The following is a 16,075-nucleotide window of genomic DNA, read 5'->3' on the forward strand; positions in this document are numbered from 1 at the left end:
GGGTTTTGCTTTTCTATGGGCCTTGTGGACTTCATATGTTATGCTAGTCCCTAGATTTTATTTTTTCTAATAATGTTCTTCAATTCGGGTGGGTGTAGTGTAGTGGGTCTCGACCAATGACTAAAATATTTATAATTTCCTCGATATTTCTGCAAAAGTTTCCATTTTTCGGCATATGGATATATCTGTTACATACCAAGCATTTTTCGATGGAATTTTCGATACTTCCCGATATATCTGGAAAATTTCGAAATTTCCCGATATTTTCATAATATCGTCATGTGTCAAGTGATAGGAGCATTTTATGCGACGTTCTTAAAATGTTTTTACCTCCATTTGTACTTTTCTTAGCCCTTATTGTTCTACTATTAAGTCATTAAGTCGTAGTAAGAGTCTTGTGCGGTATTTGATGCATTTTTGTGTTTACATGAGTTAAAACGCAGAATTGGTCTAGAGTCATAGTTTGAGTAGGAATCCTTGTAGAACTAGGAAACCTAGTTGGATTAAGAGTCTTCATCTTTCTACGTTTTGATAGGAGCACTTTGTGCGACGTTCTTAACATGTTTTTACCTCAATTTGTACTTTCCTTAGCCCTTATTGTTGTACCATTGAGTCATTAAGTCGTAGTAAGAGTCTTGGGCGGTATTGGATGCATTTTTGTGCTTACATGAGTTAAAAACGCATAATTGGTCTAGAGTCCTAGTTTGACTAGGAATCCTTGTTAGGTTTTGAAACTAATTATCTCTTACTTATGATTTTATTTTCTTATTTTCAGATTTGATTGAAGAGATAATTAAAGAAAAAGAGATGGAGCCAAGTCATGCAACAATTAAATAGAAGATGATCATTAAAGGCATAAAACATGGCATGTTTTAGGGATTAAAGCATGGCATGTTTTAGGGAATAAAACTTTCCATGTTTTAAGGGATTAAAGCATGGCATTATTATAGGAACAAAGAAGCAATTTCAAACCCTCCATCTTTCCTCTATATATACATGGCTTCACCTCTCAAATATGATCACTTCTCATTAGCATTCAAGAGCCAAAACTCTACCAAAACACCACCATAAATTTCCCTCACAAATTAGCCAAGCCGTCCACCCCAAAACCATCATCATCTCCACCGAGTTTCACCATTGAAGACACACCTCTAAGGTTCCTACAACGTGTGATTCTCGCAACTCATCTCCATGGCTTCGTCTATTTGTGTTAATCTACAATTCTTTGTCTATGAAGATTGTAAGTTGTTATTTATGTGGAAATATTGGTTTTGTATTTGTTTTAGAATTTTCAAATTGTATTTGATATTTTTTTTGAGACTATGCCGAATCTATGTTCTTATAATTAATGAGTTTGTATTTCTATTGTTGTGTTCTAATCATCTTTCTCATACTTTTAGATAATTTTCAGATATGTGCATATGAATTTAGTGGTTGGATGCAATCCCTAAGATTGTGTTTGAGTGCTAGATTCATAAACCATATTAACACAAATCGAATCATGCCCTAAGTAGGTTCGGTTTGTGTTGATTAAAAGTGGTAAAAATTCTGGAAATTTGCATGTGAAACCATGGTGGGTGACGCCACACATGAAACATGTCTCCAACAAAGATTTGGTGCTTAAATGTAATCTTGTTTGATTTCTACTCTAAGTGTTATTGAATTCGATTGCATGTAAATTTAGATTAGGCCATAAGTCAATCTAAATGTTAATTGAAATCTTGCATGATTAGATGATCCCCTAAGGCTCTAATTGTATTGGTGTCTAAAAAGTATGTAATTGGTCGAATTAGAATGCATGATAGGTTCGAACTTGTAATTATGTGGTGTAATGGTAAATTTGGTTTAAGTTTGTTAAAGAGAAGTCGATCATGTAAATAGTAATTTAAGTTTTATTTTAGTAGTTAATAATCAATCTCAAACCCCCCATTATTTGTTAACACTAAAAGTTTAGAGTTCCCTTCAATTCCCCGGAAAGAACGATCTCTGCTTATTATATACTAACGATGATGTTTTACAGGGTTTATTATAGATGTTTTAACCAACGCTCTATCACGTTTTGGTCACATTGACGATATTTTGAGAGTCCTTCTTGCATTAGGAATCCTTTTTTTAGACTAGAAAACATATTATTTAGGAAAGTCCTACTTGAATTGAAATGCTTATTCCGTAACTTTCTTAATCTTACTCTCCTATTCTAGTAACTTACTTGATATTTTTATATGAATTATCTTGTCTTTATTCTTTTCTTTTATTATTTTCAAATTTTGAAAGATGAAATTGTGTAGCTAGCATGAAGAAGAAAAAATAGAGGAAAAGAAGCAAAAAAGGAAAATAAAGAAAGAAGGAGACACCTAAAAAAAGAGAAAAATAAAGAATTTATCAAAGGAGATTACACCCACCAATGACAAAAATAAGTGAAAGAAAAAGAGAAAAAGAAAAACGAAGAGAATAAAAAGAGATAATGCAAAATAGAATGAAGGAGACACCTACAAAGGAGAAAAATAATGAATTTATTAAGGGATATTGCACCATGAAAAAAATAAGTGAAAGAAATTGAGGAGAAAAAAAGGAAGAGAATAAAAAGAGATAATGCAAAAGAGAAAGAATGAGACATCTAAAAAGGAGAAAAAAAATGAATTTATCAAAAGAGATTGCACCCACCAATGACAAAAATAAGTGAAAGAAATTGAGGAGAAAAAGTCTAAGCTATAATATTCAAGGAGCCAAAACTCTTCTATAAATAGCACATCATTCACAAACAAAAATCATCACTTCTCATTTGCATTCAAGAGTCAAAACTCTACCAAAATACTACCTCAAACATTCTTCACCAAAATAGCAAACCGTTCTCCCCCATATACCAATTCCATCTCCACCGAAATCACCATTGAAGACACACCTCCAAGGTTCCTACAACGTGTGATTCTCGCAACTCATCTCCATGGGTTTGTTTGTTTTTGATTTTCTACAATACTTTATCTATGAATATTATAGTATGATGTTTGTGTGAGATTATTGTTTTGTATTAAGAATCAAAATTTTCAGATTGTTTTATTGGATTTTTGGATCTTTGTCTAATTGATGGTTTCTTATAATTATTGAGTTTGTATTTCTATTGTTGTGTTCTAATAATATTTCTCATACTTTTAGATAATTTTCAGATATATGCATATGCATTTAGTGTTTGGATGCAGTCCCTAAGATTGTGTTTGAGTGCTAGATTCATAGACCATATTGACACAAATCAAATCATGCCCTAAGTAGGTTCGGTTTGTGTTGATTAAAAGTGGTAAAATTTCAGGAAATTTGCATGTGAAACCATGGTGGGTGACGTCATACATGAAACATTTGATGTTTAAATGTAATCTTGTTTAATTTCTACTCTAAGTGTTATTGAATTCGATTGCATGCAAATTTAGATTAGGCCTTAAGTCAATCTAAATATTAATTGAAATCTTACATGATTAGATGATCCCATAAGACTCTAATTGTAATGATGTCTAAAAAGTATGTAATTGGTCGAATTAGAATGCATGATATGTTCGAACTTGTAATTATGTGGTGTAATGGTAAATTTGGTTTAAGTTTGTTAAAGAGAAGTCGATCATGTAAATAGTAATTTAGGTTTTATTTTAGTAGTTAATAATCAATCTTAAACCCTCATTATTTGTTAACACTAAAAGTGTAGAGTTCCCTTTAATTCCCCGGACTGAACGATCTCTGCTTATTCTATACTAACGATGATGTTTTATAGGGTTTATTATAGATGTTTTAATTAACGCTATATCATTTGGCGCCGTTGCCGGGGAATTGAGAGAATCTCAATTCTTTGAAGTGTTAATATTGTACTACATTGTATATTTGTAAAAATAAATTCCTATAAACAGTACGGTGAACAGTAACATTCAGTAAAAACACAATTATAAGTATTTTTTTTAATCTTAAAAAAAAAGTAAATCTCTATAAATTTTTATTTTTTTACTTTTTTTTGGTAAAGTGTGAAAATGTAAAAATAATTGTAAATTGTAAAAAAACAAAATTATAATAATAATAATAATAAAAACTTTATCTTTGTAAAAATAAATTTTGTGTACAGTAAACAGTAAATCGAAAAAAATAATAAAATAAAATAAAAATAAATGTATGTGAACAATAATCCGTAACAGTAAAGTACGCACAATAAATAAAAAACGTGAGCAGTAAATTTGTAATTTTTTTTTGTTTTATTTTATTTTTGTGATAAATGTTTTAATTTTGTTGTAGTATACATATAAGATACTTGTTACACTTAGATAAATTTATAAGGAAGCTAAATGTTTATTTATGCTTAGTTTATTGTAAGTTATAAAGTGAACGAAATATGTAAAATCTATTTTGTTAATATTAGTCTTAACCCTCCATTTGTACCTTGCTAAGGTTCACTTGGGGTTTATGGCGGCTTTTATTAATACTTTGGAGTCAGTATAACACACAAAGTTATTCTGAGTTGAGTAAGGGGCATGCTATTTTCATTAACCTGGTTCAAGGTTTACAAAATTGGATCTCAAATGCCCATAGACTGGCATACATTTCGGTGATGGAGTCGATTGGCAAAGCATCCTTTCGAGAATGTGGCCCCCGTGGTGTCCAACAAATGAGTCTTGCCTTGTGACTATCTCTGATTCTAGCTATCCAGCCTTCTGAAACAACAGAATGAGTTTGTGTTTAGACGACGTACTTAGGCCGCACATCAACCTCGCTTTATAACTTAGAAAATAACTTTGTATAAATAGATGTATATAGTTTCAAAAGAAAATGATATTCTAACTCTTAAGGTATATCAGATAAAGCAAGACCCTTACCTGGGGCTATTTCAGTTCATTGCACAGTTAGCTCATCTGCTCCACGTATCTTAAATGTTAGAATTGTGTATGAATAAAATCAATTAGACTTAGTAATACTTTACACTTGTAGATTTCATAACAAAAAAAAAGTGAAAGAAAGAAAAGTTTGTATTTACTTATACTTGTATTTCATACTTTGTAAAGTTACTAATAATTGTTCTTTTCAGGCTCATGAATGTCCAAGATTAGTGGTTGGTCCGAAGAGTTTAGTGCACGCCTGAAAAGAATTCAGCCTCAAGCTCAGTTTGATAACGTTTCCATTGAGTCAGATTCATTTCACGAAGAGAGAGACTTTGGGTTCATTGCGCCATTTCCAGGTTCATCAAGTTGCAGTGGGATCAATCTATTGTTCTTTGAGGATCCAGAGTTAGAATTGTTGACAAGTCCGTGTCCTTTGGGCCAATTGAATTTCGATTTACCTGATCAGAGAGCAGAATGGCCAAGTAGAAGGAGCAGTTGGGGGGACATCATCCTCTAACATAACGTACCTTGTTCCAGAGGAGGGCAAGATGAGTGATTTTGAGTTGAAAAGTGGGTTCCTACATCATTTGTCTAAGTTCCATGGACTCTCAGGAGATGACCCTAATCAAAATCTCCTGGAGTGGTTGTTTGAGGTACATGTTGGTCGTATTACTTCATGGACAACAATAGTAAATGAGTTTTTGTCGAAGTATTTTCCCTCATCAAGGGTGACACACATCAGGAAGCAGATAACAGGAATTAAGCAAGGATCATATGAGTTATTCTACAATCACTATGAGAGGTTCAAATCTCTTGTAGCATCATGCCTACCCATGGGATTAGAGAATGTATGTTGCTTCAGTATTTCTAAGAAGGATTTCTACAAATGGAAAGAGAGTTCCTTGATTCAACTACTGGTGGATCGTTTTTGGACAAGAGCAATGTAGTAGCAAATGATCTTTTGGAGAAGAAAGCTATGAACAACCAACAATTTGGAACATCTGCTAGTTCCACACGGCAGGTACATGAGACCAACTCGAGTTCAAGCTCTACTCTAGAGGACAAGGTTGATAAGTTGTCCAAGATGATGAGTCATTTCATGAAGACTAGTAGAGCTCAAGGTTGTGGAATCTGTACGGAGGGGCACCCTACTGATCAGTGTCCTCAAGTTGCTTCTAGTAGAGGGTATGAGGAAGTCAATGCCCTTGGTTATCAAGGAGGTCAGAGGTACAATCCATTTCGAATACATACAACCCTGGCATACGTGAACATCCAAACTTTCGGTGGTCCAATAATGATATTGTACTATGGCCACATCAGAATGCTATGCAATTTGGGCCTCGTCTGGCTGGTTTGTTTAGACCACAAGCTCCACTACTCAATGTTCCACCTCCCAACGTGGCTAGTACTCTAATTATGATGAGATGTTGAAATCTTTAGCTGTTGGGAAAAGTCAATTGAATACCGTGACTCAAACTTTGGTGGTGGGTCAACAAGCGAATAGCGAGGACATTGTAGAGCTAAAAACACATATGGGCCAGGTAATAGACTTCATGGGCCGTTTTTCTGAGCAAGGGAAGTTGCCAAGTGGTGTCATACCCAACCCAAACAATGAGCAAGCCCAAGCTATCATGACAAGGAGTGGGCTCGAGCTAAAGGAGTGGCCTAGTGTTGCTAGGAAGACCCAAGCGGCCCATGTTCTTGAGGAAGGTGACGAGATGACTATGATGAATGACTTGGAGAAAGATCCAGTTACCTCCAACTCAATGTTCTAAAATTCCCCGCCTAGGCGCCCGGAGACCCTTGGCCGCCTCGATTTTGGGCCGATTAATCCTTTGGGCGCTGGTTTTTAACTGTCCGCCCGATTAACACCTAGCGTTTTTTAGAACCTTGCCTCCAAGAAGGAGAGTGTGTCGACCCATGAAGCACACAAAGGTACAAATACTAACTCAAATGAATTAGTTAAAACTAATCATATTTCATGTGTACATTTCCCTTCTAGGTTTGCAAAGAGCAAGAAGGATAAAACTGATGAGGAGGTGTTGGAGGTCTTTAGGAATGTGCTAGTTAACCTTCTATTGTTGGAGTGTATCAAGCAGATCCCAAAGTATGCGAAATTTCTTAAAGAGATTTGCACTTCAAAAAGACAAATTAGGGAAGAGAATGTAGTGAAGATGAATGAGACAGTTTCAGTTGTCCTCCAAAGGAAGCTACCTCCTAAGATGTAGTATCCGGGAAGTTTCTGTTTCCCATGTAAAATTGGTAACACATTATTTGATAATGTTATGCTTGATCTAGGTGCTTCGATAAATGTCATGCCATATAATGTTTATTAATCACTAGGCTTAGGACTTTTGAAGAATGATAATGTGATTATCCAATTAGCAGATCGATCTAACAAGTACCCTAAGGGGTATGATGAGGATGTCCTTGTGCAGGTTAGTCACTTGATTTTTCCTGCAGATTTTTATGTGCTAGACATGGAGGTATCACCCTTGGAGACAACTCCACTGCTTTTGGGGAGACCGTTCATGAGGACTGCAAGGACATGCATTGATGTTGCAAATGGGAGTTTGACGGAGATGTTATCAGCTTCAATATTTTTGAGGCAATTAAGTACCCAGTTTTTGACCTTAAGTCGTGCTTTTCTGTGGATGATTCTATTGCACATGTTATGTCAGAGACGTTGGTAGCATAACAATTAGCTATGGAGCAAGGAGCCGGATTTGACAAGCATGGGAACCGAGTCCCAAGAGAGAAATGGGCTGATTTTGAGCCCAAAATTTTCGAAATAGTGAATGAGCTTGAAGCTCAACCATACAAAAGGTATCCATTTTTTCTTATCAATTCTCATTTCCACTAATAAATTGTTACCATCCGTGGTACAGGTCCCGAAGTTAGATTTGAAGGAGCTTCCAGATAATTTGAAGTATGTGTACCTTGGAAAGGATGACACTCTACTAGTTATTGTGTCATCAACACTGAGTAAGCAACAAGAAGCTAGATTGATTGATGTGCTTTAGAAGAACAAGACCGTTATTGGATTGACTTTGGCGGATATCAAGGGGATCAGCCTATAACTTGTGTTCATGGATAATTTTGGAGGATGGCGCCATGCCTACAGGTGATGCTCAGAGGAGATTGCACCCACCAATGATGAAAATCGTGAAAGATGAGGTGATCAAGCTACTTGATTGTGGAGTGATATATCCTATCTCAGACAGTCGGTGGATTTCACCAGTGCAAATTGTGCCTAAAAAGAGTGGGGTGACTGTTGTGAAAAATGAGGAGAATGAGTGGATACCCCAGAGGTTGGTGACCGGTCATAAGATGTGCATTGATTATAGGAAGTAGAATGCTACAACACGCAATAATCATATGCCTTTGTCGTTCATGGACCAGATGTTGGAGAGATTAGCTGGACACGAGTTCTATTATTTTCTAGATGGGTAAAATGGGTACAATGGGTACAACCAGATATGCATTCATCAGGAGGATCAGGAGAAGACGACATTTACATGTCCATTTGGCACTTTTACCTATCGACGCATGTCTTTTGGGTTGTGCAACGCACTAAGTACATTTCAACGATGTACGCTTGCTATTTTCTCTAACTTTATAAAAAATATCATTGAGGTCTTTATGGATGATTTTAGTGTTTATGAAAAAGAATTTGATGCATGTTTAGAGAACTTAGAGTTAATCTTGAGAAGGTGTGTAGAAAATAACTTTGTGCTTAATTGGGAAAAATGTCATTTCATGGTAAATCAAGGGATAGTTTTGGGACATATTGTATCTGCTAAGGGTATTGAGGTAGACAAGGCTAAGGTTGATATTGTGAATCACTTACCCTCTCCCACAACTGTGAGAGATGTTCGTTCTTTCCTTAGTTATGCAGGATTTTATAGGAGATTCATCAAGAATTTTTCCATGGTGGCGAGACCTATGTGTACCCTATTACAGAAGGAGATGTCGTTCATATGGGATGTATGTGAGAAAGCGTTTGTGAAATTGAAAGAGTTGTTGACTAGTGCACCCATCATTTGTCCTCCGGATTATAACTTGCCATTCGAATTGATGTGCGATGCTTCAGACTATGCAATTGGGGCAGTGTTGGGCTAAAGAAGAGAAAAAAAGCCTGCAGTGATTTACTATGCTTCTAAGACTCTTAATGAGGCCCAGATAAATTATTCGATTTCGGAAAAGGAGATTTTGGCTGTAATCTTTGCTTTAGAAAAATTTCGATAATATCTTTTGCATTCAAAATTTATTGTGTATTCTGACCATGCAGCCTTAAATTATTTGATGCATAAAAAAGATGCTAAGCCCAGGTTGATCCGGTGGATATTGTTGATTCAAGAATTTGACCTTGAGATTCGAGATAAGAAGGGAAGTGTGAATGTGGTGGATGATCATTTGAGTAGGATCGTGCGAGATGAGGAAAAAGATGGGAGGTATCATTTAATGACTATTCTTCACAATATACTCAGAATTTTACTCAAAGACATAATAAAGATAGTGGAAATGTTGTACCTCATAGATCCTTTATGTGGTTCTAAATCACTCATGTAAATTCATATTTAATGTATCATATGTAAATAAGGCGTGATAAGCTAGTCTCTTTTTAAGTAAATATATATATATATATATTAAGTAGATTTTTAATAATGTTCGATGATTATTTCACCTCAAATTACTATAATTCACTATAAACTAATAATTAAAAACTAATTTCTATGACATAGTAGATAATTGATCAAATAAACATTTCTAAAAGTTTCATTCAAAATTTCCATGTTTTTATATAAATTTCCATCAATTTACTTAATTCTTTTTTAAAATCGAAATTTCTAATTTTCAGATCATCGATATTCTTTGGTTGAGATAGCGATGACCACATCAGAATGATCAGATCCTTTAACTTGGGTCACTCATTTGTACGAACTATATCATCATAATCTTTTCTCATTTTGGTTACGTTTTCTGGTTTGTATTCTCCTTTAAATGATTTTAACTAGGTTCTCTCACTTTAGAAGTTAGAGCATCTCCAATAATTTTGAAAAAACTCTAAAATAGAGAAATAAATGCCAAAATCTCTAAAAAAATTAAATTCCAACTCTAAAAATTTATCTATTTTACATATTTATGCATTTATTATAATAAATACTATAATAATAAAATATTATAGAGTTTGTGTTCAGCCAAATTAATTATGCCGTATGCTCATATGCTCTGATCGAGCTCTCAGTTTCCGTTTTACTGCTTTGTATAGTATCCAATAGTATTTTCTGGAGATATGATCCATAAGACTATCAAAGCAACAGAGGTACCTTAACAACAAAGAGGTACAGCAAGTTCTTCTCCAACAGCTACAAAAGCATAACAACCAAAAACAAACAGGCAAAAGAAAGTTGATCCACATTACTTCAGCCAAAACAAACAGCATACCAATTAATCAACCAGTCAAGGATTAGATTGCTTTTTAATATATAACATATTGTTACAGAAAAATGTAGTACGTATCAAATATGGAGAATTATCATCTTTATTCATTGATAAAGAGACCTTATATATATGCATTACATTGAGTATCCCGTTAAATAAAATATTATATAGCATTTCTTATCTAGACTAATCTGTACTAATTAGGATAAGATACACCAGAAGATTACGGACATTAATTCTCCTATAACACTCCCCCTCATATCGCGATCTTAATGTGTCATGGTGCATAGTGTTGTCTCGGTAAAAACCTTACCAATCAAAATAAAAACCTCTTGGATTAAATAAAAAACTTGGTCGAAGGGAAAAAGAGCACAATACACCAATTACAATTGAAGATAACATGTGGTATAAACTCCTCTTGAAGTCTGCAAAACAACTCCCTCTGATTGGTAATTCAATATCAGAGTTTAGATAAATAGCGTATACAAATGCTCTTCACATTCTTCAAAAGTAGCAATGGGTCAATGATTTGAATATCAAATCTTACCAAACATTCTCAAATCAAACATGTACACTTATCCATACATGGATCAAAAGAAAGAGAATTACATAACAACTCAAAACAAGAGTTTGCAATGAAAAACAGATTTATGTGTGGTATGTCCTTCACGCACTTAAACGGTAATAACTTATTCGATACAATAGGTATAAATGAACTGTCAAATGTTCTGGAAAATAGAGACCCGTGACTATCCAATAATATGTAGTTCACAACCTAGTTCGTTTTTAGCTGAACACAAAGCTCTGTTGAAGTTGACTCAGTTATAGGTTCTAGACATATCCATCATATTTTACTAAAATAGCTATAACTCACTCAATGTAACATATATGGTCAAATGGTTGGTGTTCCTCGAAAGTATACACACATAATTTTTCCAATACCAAATTCACAATTTTCCAACAAGTGAGCTGTCATATAGGTCATGTGGAAGTTTACATACGAACCTGGGCAGATTTTGACATTGCTTCATTAAAGTGTCTTTTGTGTTGGGATATAGGATTTAATGTCATAACATATTGTGATCAAGCATTGACATATGTGTGGGCGCACTCAGCCATCATCTTGGTCTTATGAGTTTAAACCGAATGAGATGTCGAGTCATGTATATTACAACAAGCACATGCATACACATATCATACTTACATATTAGGAGTTTCATCTCTTAAGACTAATCATCGCTCAAATGGCAGAAACACGTATTCTCCTGACTTCCACTGATTCATGAAATACTTGTAGGCATTAGTTTAACATCTTTATTGCCTTTAGCCAACCAATGAATAACAACATCAATAACGGTCATCACTTTCGAGACCTAGTATTCTCAAGATCATTTCATTCTAAGTATTGTTGCATGCATTATTGCATATCCCCAGACAATTATGGGTAAATTACTTATGTGTAACGAGGGCCCTAGCTATGAACTTTAACTGCTTAATTGTTGCTCCTGCTCATCCATTCATACAAAATGAACATGGGGTTACGGGGATGTCATGTCTCGGCTATGCAATAAAAAGTCTTCAAGGTGAATTCTCCTGCATTGTCAGGGTGGTGAGTCCTGAGTTTTGAGCAAAGAGCTTCAAAAAGTAGCATTTGGCTCTTAGTTCATCAAGAGTCCATCACACTTCATTTTAATATCCATACTTTTATCAAGTTATCGCACTCCGTGGTCTGGAGGAACTAGAATTAGGTTAAAACCAATCCATGCATGATTTTTATCTACATCTCTTAACTTAGTCCCAACAAAGATGATCTTTGACCACAAGCTACAAATTTAGTTATTTTGAAAACCACCTAACTGACAAGGTATTATGAGAACAAGCCGTCTCATATTTGATTCCAGGGCGATTTGTCAGAGAGTTTGCGCCATAAGGTAAGTCTAAACTCTTATATTTCTCACTACGTCTAACAGAGGTATAACCGATAGTATTTACACGTGCGGTGTTGGCATTATCTGACCAATGACCTATCTCTTTGTTAAAACTGGATCTTACGGCTTTCTAGGAGGCTATGGCGGCGACATGGGTCGATCATCACCATCAATTCTTGCCGGATAGCACTTTCCATGTAGGTCAATTTACAATGTTGGAATTTTGCTTCAACAGAGTATGTATGGTTCGACATCAAAGTCATTTAATATCGTCATTCTTCGAGATCTCTCATTTGGATTAGTATTGACATTGAGCGTCCCCCAATGATAACCATCATCCAAGAAAACAAACGAGTGAGCATCATTGATCATAGATCAAGTTGTGTCATAACTCGCATTCAACAAGTATTATCGAACCAAGTGGTATCTCTACACTTTCGTAAGAGCCACGGCCTAATGACACCATTTACCACATTTGTGGAGTCACCACGTCACCAACAAAGAGTGACTACATGTCTATCGGTCGAACATTAATTCTTACAGGCATAGTTGCACTATGTATCTCTAATCTCGTCACTTTCATTTGTGGGACTATTAGAAACATGATGAGACACAGTGAGACAAACCACGACAAAACCAAATCGTTGAACTTGAACAAACTTGTTCTTCACTCCCTATAACGACGGGAAGACTGGCTCATCAAAAGTGACTAAACGAGATCGCATATTATGGTCATTATATAAGCGGACATAGATGGAAGTTCATGTCTTATTCAAAGATAAAATTCAACATTCAATAACCCATCATTATGCGATTGTGGAGGCGCAATTTGACACATAAAATATGTAAACGATAAACCGTTAACATAATCCGTTAACAAACATGCATCTTGTTAGATTTGAAACACTAACACGCGAATCGTTACAACCGTAATTTCAATAATGGTGGTATAGATGGTAAAAAAAGACATCCTACAAGCCATAGCTTATGGTTCGAATTGTTGGTTCGCTGGAAGCCTAGACACATCAAAAACTAATACCGAACCTCTCTGTTACACTTCCTTGAATGGTTCATTGACTTTACAAACCCCGAATGCTACAATATTTTGGAAGCAAGTAAATATGGGTGTTAGGAATCCAATGCTATCGGCCTCACTGCCAGAACCGGTCGGAAAAGCACCGAACCGGCCGGAATACTCACCGGAGGTCAGTGACCACTTGTGTTGAGCGGTTCACCATGTTCCAGGTCTCAAATAAGCTCAAATTTTGTGAGTATGTAGCCTTGGATGTTAGAAATCAGTGATCACAAGTAGCACCTCAATAGCCCACCGAGAAGTAGGTGAACTGGTCCTCACAATGATAAGTCCGCAATCTGTAAATTCTGAAATTTTAGGCTTTTTCAACTTTTATCATTGTTGTGGTTGTTTCATAACATCTAAGTGTTATGGTTTGAGTTTAACCTTGATATATGTATCACCATAACATATTTTATTCTCAAAGTGAATCATGATAAGTTAATTTCGATTTCTATCTTATATTTCATTCTCTTCGGCGTATGAGAGTGTATATCTAATTAAAGAGGACATGTATATAGAGAAAGACTTCCAATCTGTGTTTTTCTTTTGACAAAGAGAAATACTGCCTTTGTATATATGTACGTTCAATTGACGGACTTTAATCTAAAGAAGGATCATGAGATCACTGAAAAAAAGAGAGGGAAATCCTAGCTATATCGCAAAAAAGATATCAAGTGGACCAAAATTCCTTTCATGTTTGTTGAAAAACTACTAATTAATTAATTAGTAATTACAACATTTTTAATGGAAACTAATAAAAGCGTACAAATTTTGCATTGGATTCGATCAATGACTTAAGCTAGATGTTACGCCCGGCAGTAGCTCGTCGGTATCATTTTAATACTATAGTTTCTTACATCAATGCATATATATACCGTTCATATTCAGAGTGAGGTTTCACTCTGAAATTAAAAGAGTGAAGTTTCAATTTTGGCACATTTTTCGATCAAATATTTTCACCATATTTGAACCATTGGTAATGTATTGAAATTAGATTAAATCAATTAATGAATTAAAACTGTTCAACATGAACCGTTCGTGTAAATCTCAATTTTAAAATCTCAAACCATTGTCGAATTAGATGAAACTTTGTAGAGATGATCTTGAATAACATACCTAAATATTGAATCACTTATGGTGAAAACAATTGACCGAAAAGTGTGCCAAATTGAAATTTCACTCTGTAATTTCATAGTGAAGCTTCACTCTGAATAGCAACTGTATATATATATATATTCTTTTTTGTTCACACCGTGCGGATTTGGCGATTCCGGTGATGCGCAACGACGGCGAATGATGCCAACCGTGCTCCCCCCTCTCGGGACTCATCTATGTGCCGGCCGGAGCTACAATGTTGGCCCACAGCAGTCAAAATCTCAAAATATCCGCATGGTGCTCAGAAACTTGAAATTTTGAGATTTCGGCCGGCATGGGCTGACTCTGTAGCTCCATCCGGTACAAATAGGAGCGTCGGGAGAGGAGGAGCACGGCTGGCACCATGCCACCATGCCACCATCCATGTAGTCGTTATGTGGAACTGGAATCGCCGAATCAGCCGAATCAACATTGTACAGACGTCTGCAACTGAGAAGCCCTATATATATAGGCTCTTTATAAGGCATGGTACAATATCATTCGATCGCGAATATCTGATTTTAACATCATCCAAAACCATATATATAATGACAACACCATACTCTCGTCACCTTTATTGATCGTACGTGTACTCATGAAATGAACCTTGCTGAAGTATAAAACTACACAAAAAATCTCAAATTTTGTTTACGGCCAGTTACAAACTTTCCGACCAGCTAAATCTCAACACCAATTTAGAAATCGAATATGCAATAAAACTTTTGGGATCACTGGCCAGTGCCTTGTACCAATTCCAAGAATCAGATGGATCATCATCAACGTCCGCTACCTGAGTAAAAGTAAATCCACAGTGAGCATTAGCGTTAACAAACTAGTAATTAATTAAAACTTGAACTAGATAGGTTAACAGATTATCAATATTCTTGAACCGAACCTAGTTTCACAATTACCACCGCTTGCTCCAGGTGTTGTAGGTACCTCTACGCCTATTTTCCTTCCTCTAATAATCTCCATGTTCACATGCTGATTCCTTTTCTCTTCAGCAGCAGTAACAAATAGAAACGTACACGGTAAAGTTCAACAAGCTTGATCATATAATGTCAACATATATATGAGTAAGACAAAGAAAGTTCGAGAGATCAAGAGAGATGACTGGTTTTCGGAATGTAGGACACTCCAGCAGAAACGACGTCGGATGAGAAGAACAGTAGCAACAGGATCAAGGGAATCACCATGTAAACACCACAGGCCTTATGAACCATCTCTTTTCGGTAGGTGTTAGTTCTCCTGGTTTCCCATATGTGCAGCTTATTTATAATGCAGGGAAACGTAAACCGAGTTGTGAATGCCAAAGTGAAAGTCACGGTCTTTAGCCAAAATAATTCTCTGATGAAACTTCTCTGTGATCTCTTCTTGACGTACGAAGCTCTTGTCCATTCCAAACTCAAGGTGTAGTATGAAAAAATTGGTGGAAAGGTCCTCATTCTGATCTAAATTTAATTTGTTAGGAAATTTGGCACGTTTAAAGAGACTGGCCGAGGTGAATTGGTCAATCAATACTGAAGTCGTTGTCTGGAAGCAGGTAGTAGATAGACCGAACTAGCTAGATGCATAGATATATCAAGAAAACGCATACACGGCTAGTCACTTATTTATTCCTCCACAACATTTCATCAGCAGCTGGT

The 16,075-nt window shown here is 35.6% G+C and overlaps 1 protein-coding gene across 1 annotated transcript; it reads left to right on the plus strand.

Annotated features, from left to right (window-relative positions):
* Positions 1 to 5,733: 5,733 nt before the first annotated feature.
* On the plus strand, positions 5,734 to 7,870 carry LOC126786955 (uncharacterized). Its single transcript, XM_050512907.1, has 4 exons — positions 5,734 to 6,067; positions 6,288 to 6,615; positions 6,850 to 7,033; positions 7,736 to 7,870. Exons 1-4 carry the CDS (start codon positions 5,734 to 5,736, stop codon positions 7,868 to 7,870), a joined length of 981 nt encoding a protein of 326 aa, XP_050368864.1.
* Positions 7,871 to 16,075: the final 8,205 nt, after the last annotated feature.

This window comes from Argentina anserina, chromosome 3, assembly GCF_933775445.1.
Source record: "Argentina anserina chromosome 3, drPotAnse1.1, whole genome shotgun sequence".
Classification (NCBI taxonomy): domain Eukaryota; kingdom Viridiplantae; phylum Streptophyta; class Magnoliopsida; order Rosales; family Rosaceae; genus Argentina; species Argentina anserina.

Excerpts from the sequence above, each read along its gene's own strand:
- LOC126786955 (XM_050512907.1), top strand. The coding sequence starts at position 5,734 with ATGGAAAGAGAGTTCCTTGATTCAACTACTGGTGGATCGTTTTTGGAC. Across the intron at positions 6,616-6,849 it reads CCAGTTACCTCCAACTCAAT|GTTTGCAAAGAGCAAGAAGG; the intron begins GTTCTAAAATTC and ends TTTCCCTTCTAG. Across the intron at positions 7,034-7,735 it reads TAGTGAAGATGAATGAGACA|GTCCCGAAGTTAGATTTGAA; the intron begins GTTTCAGTTGTC and ends TCCGTGGTACAG.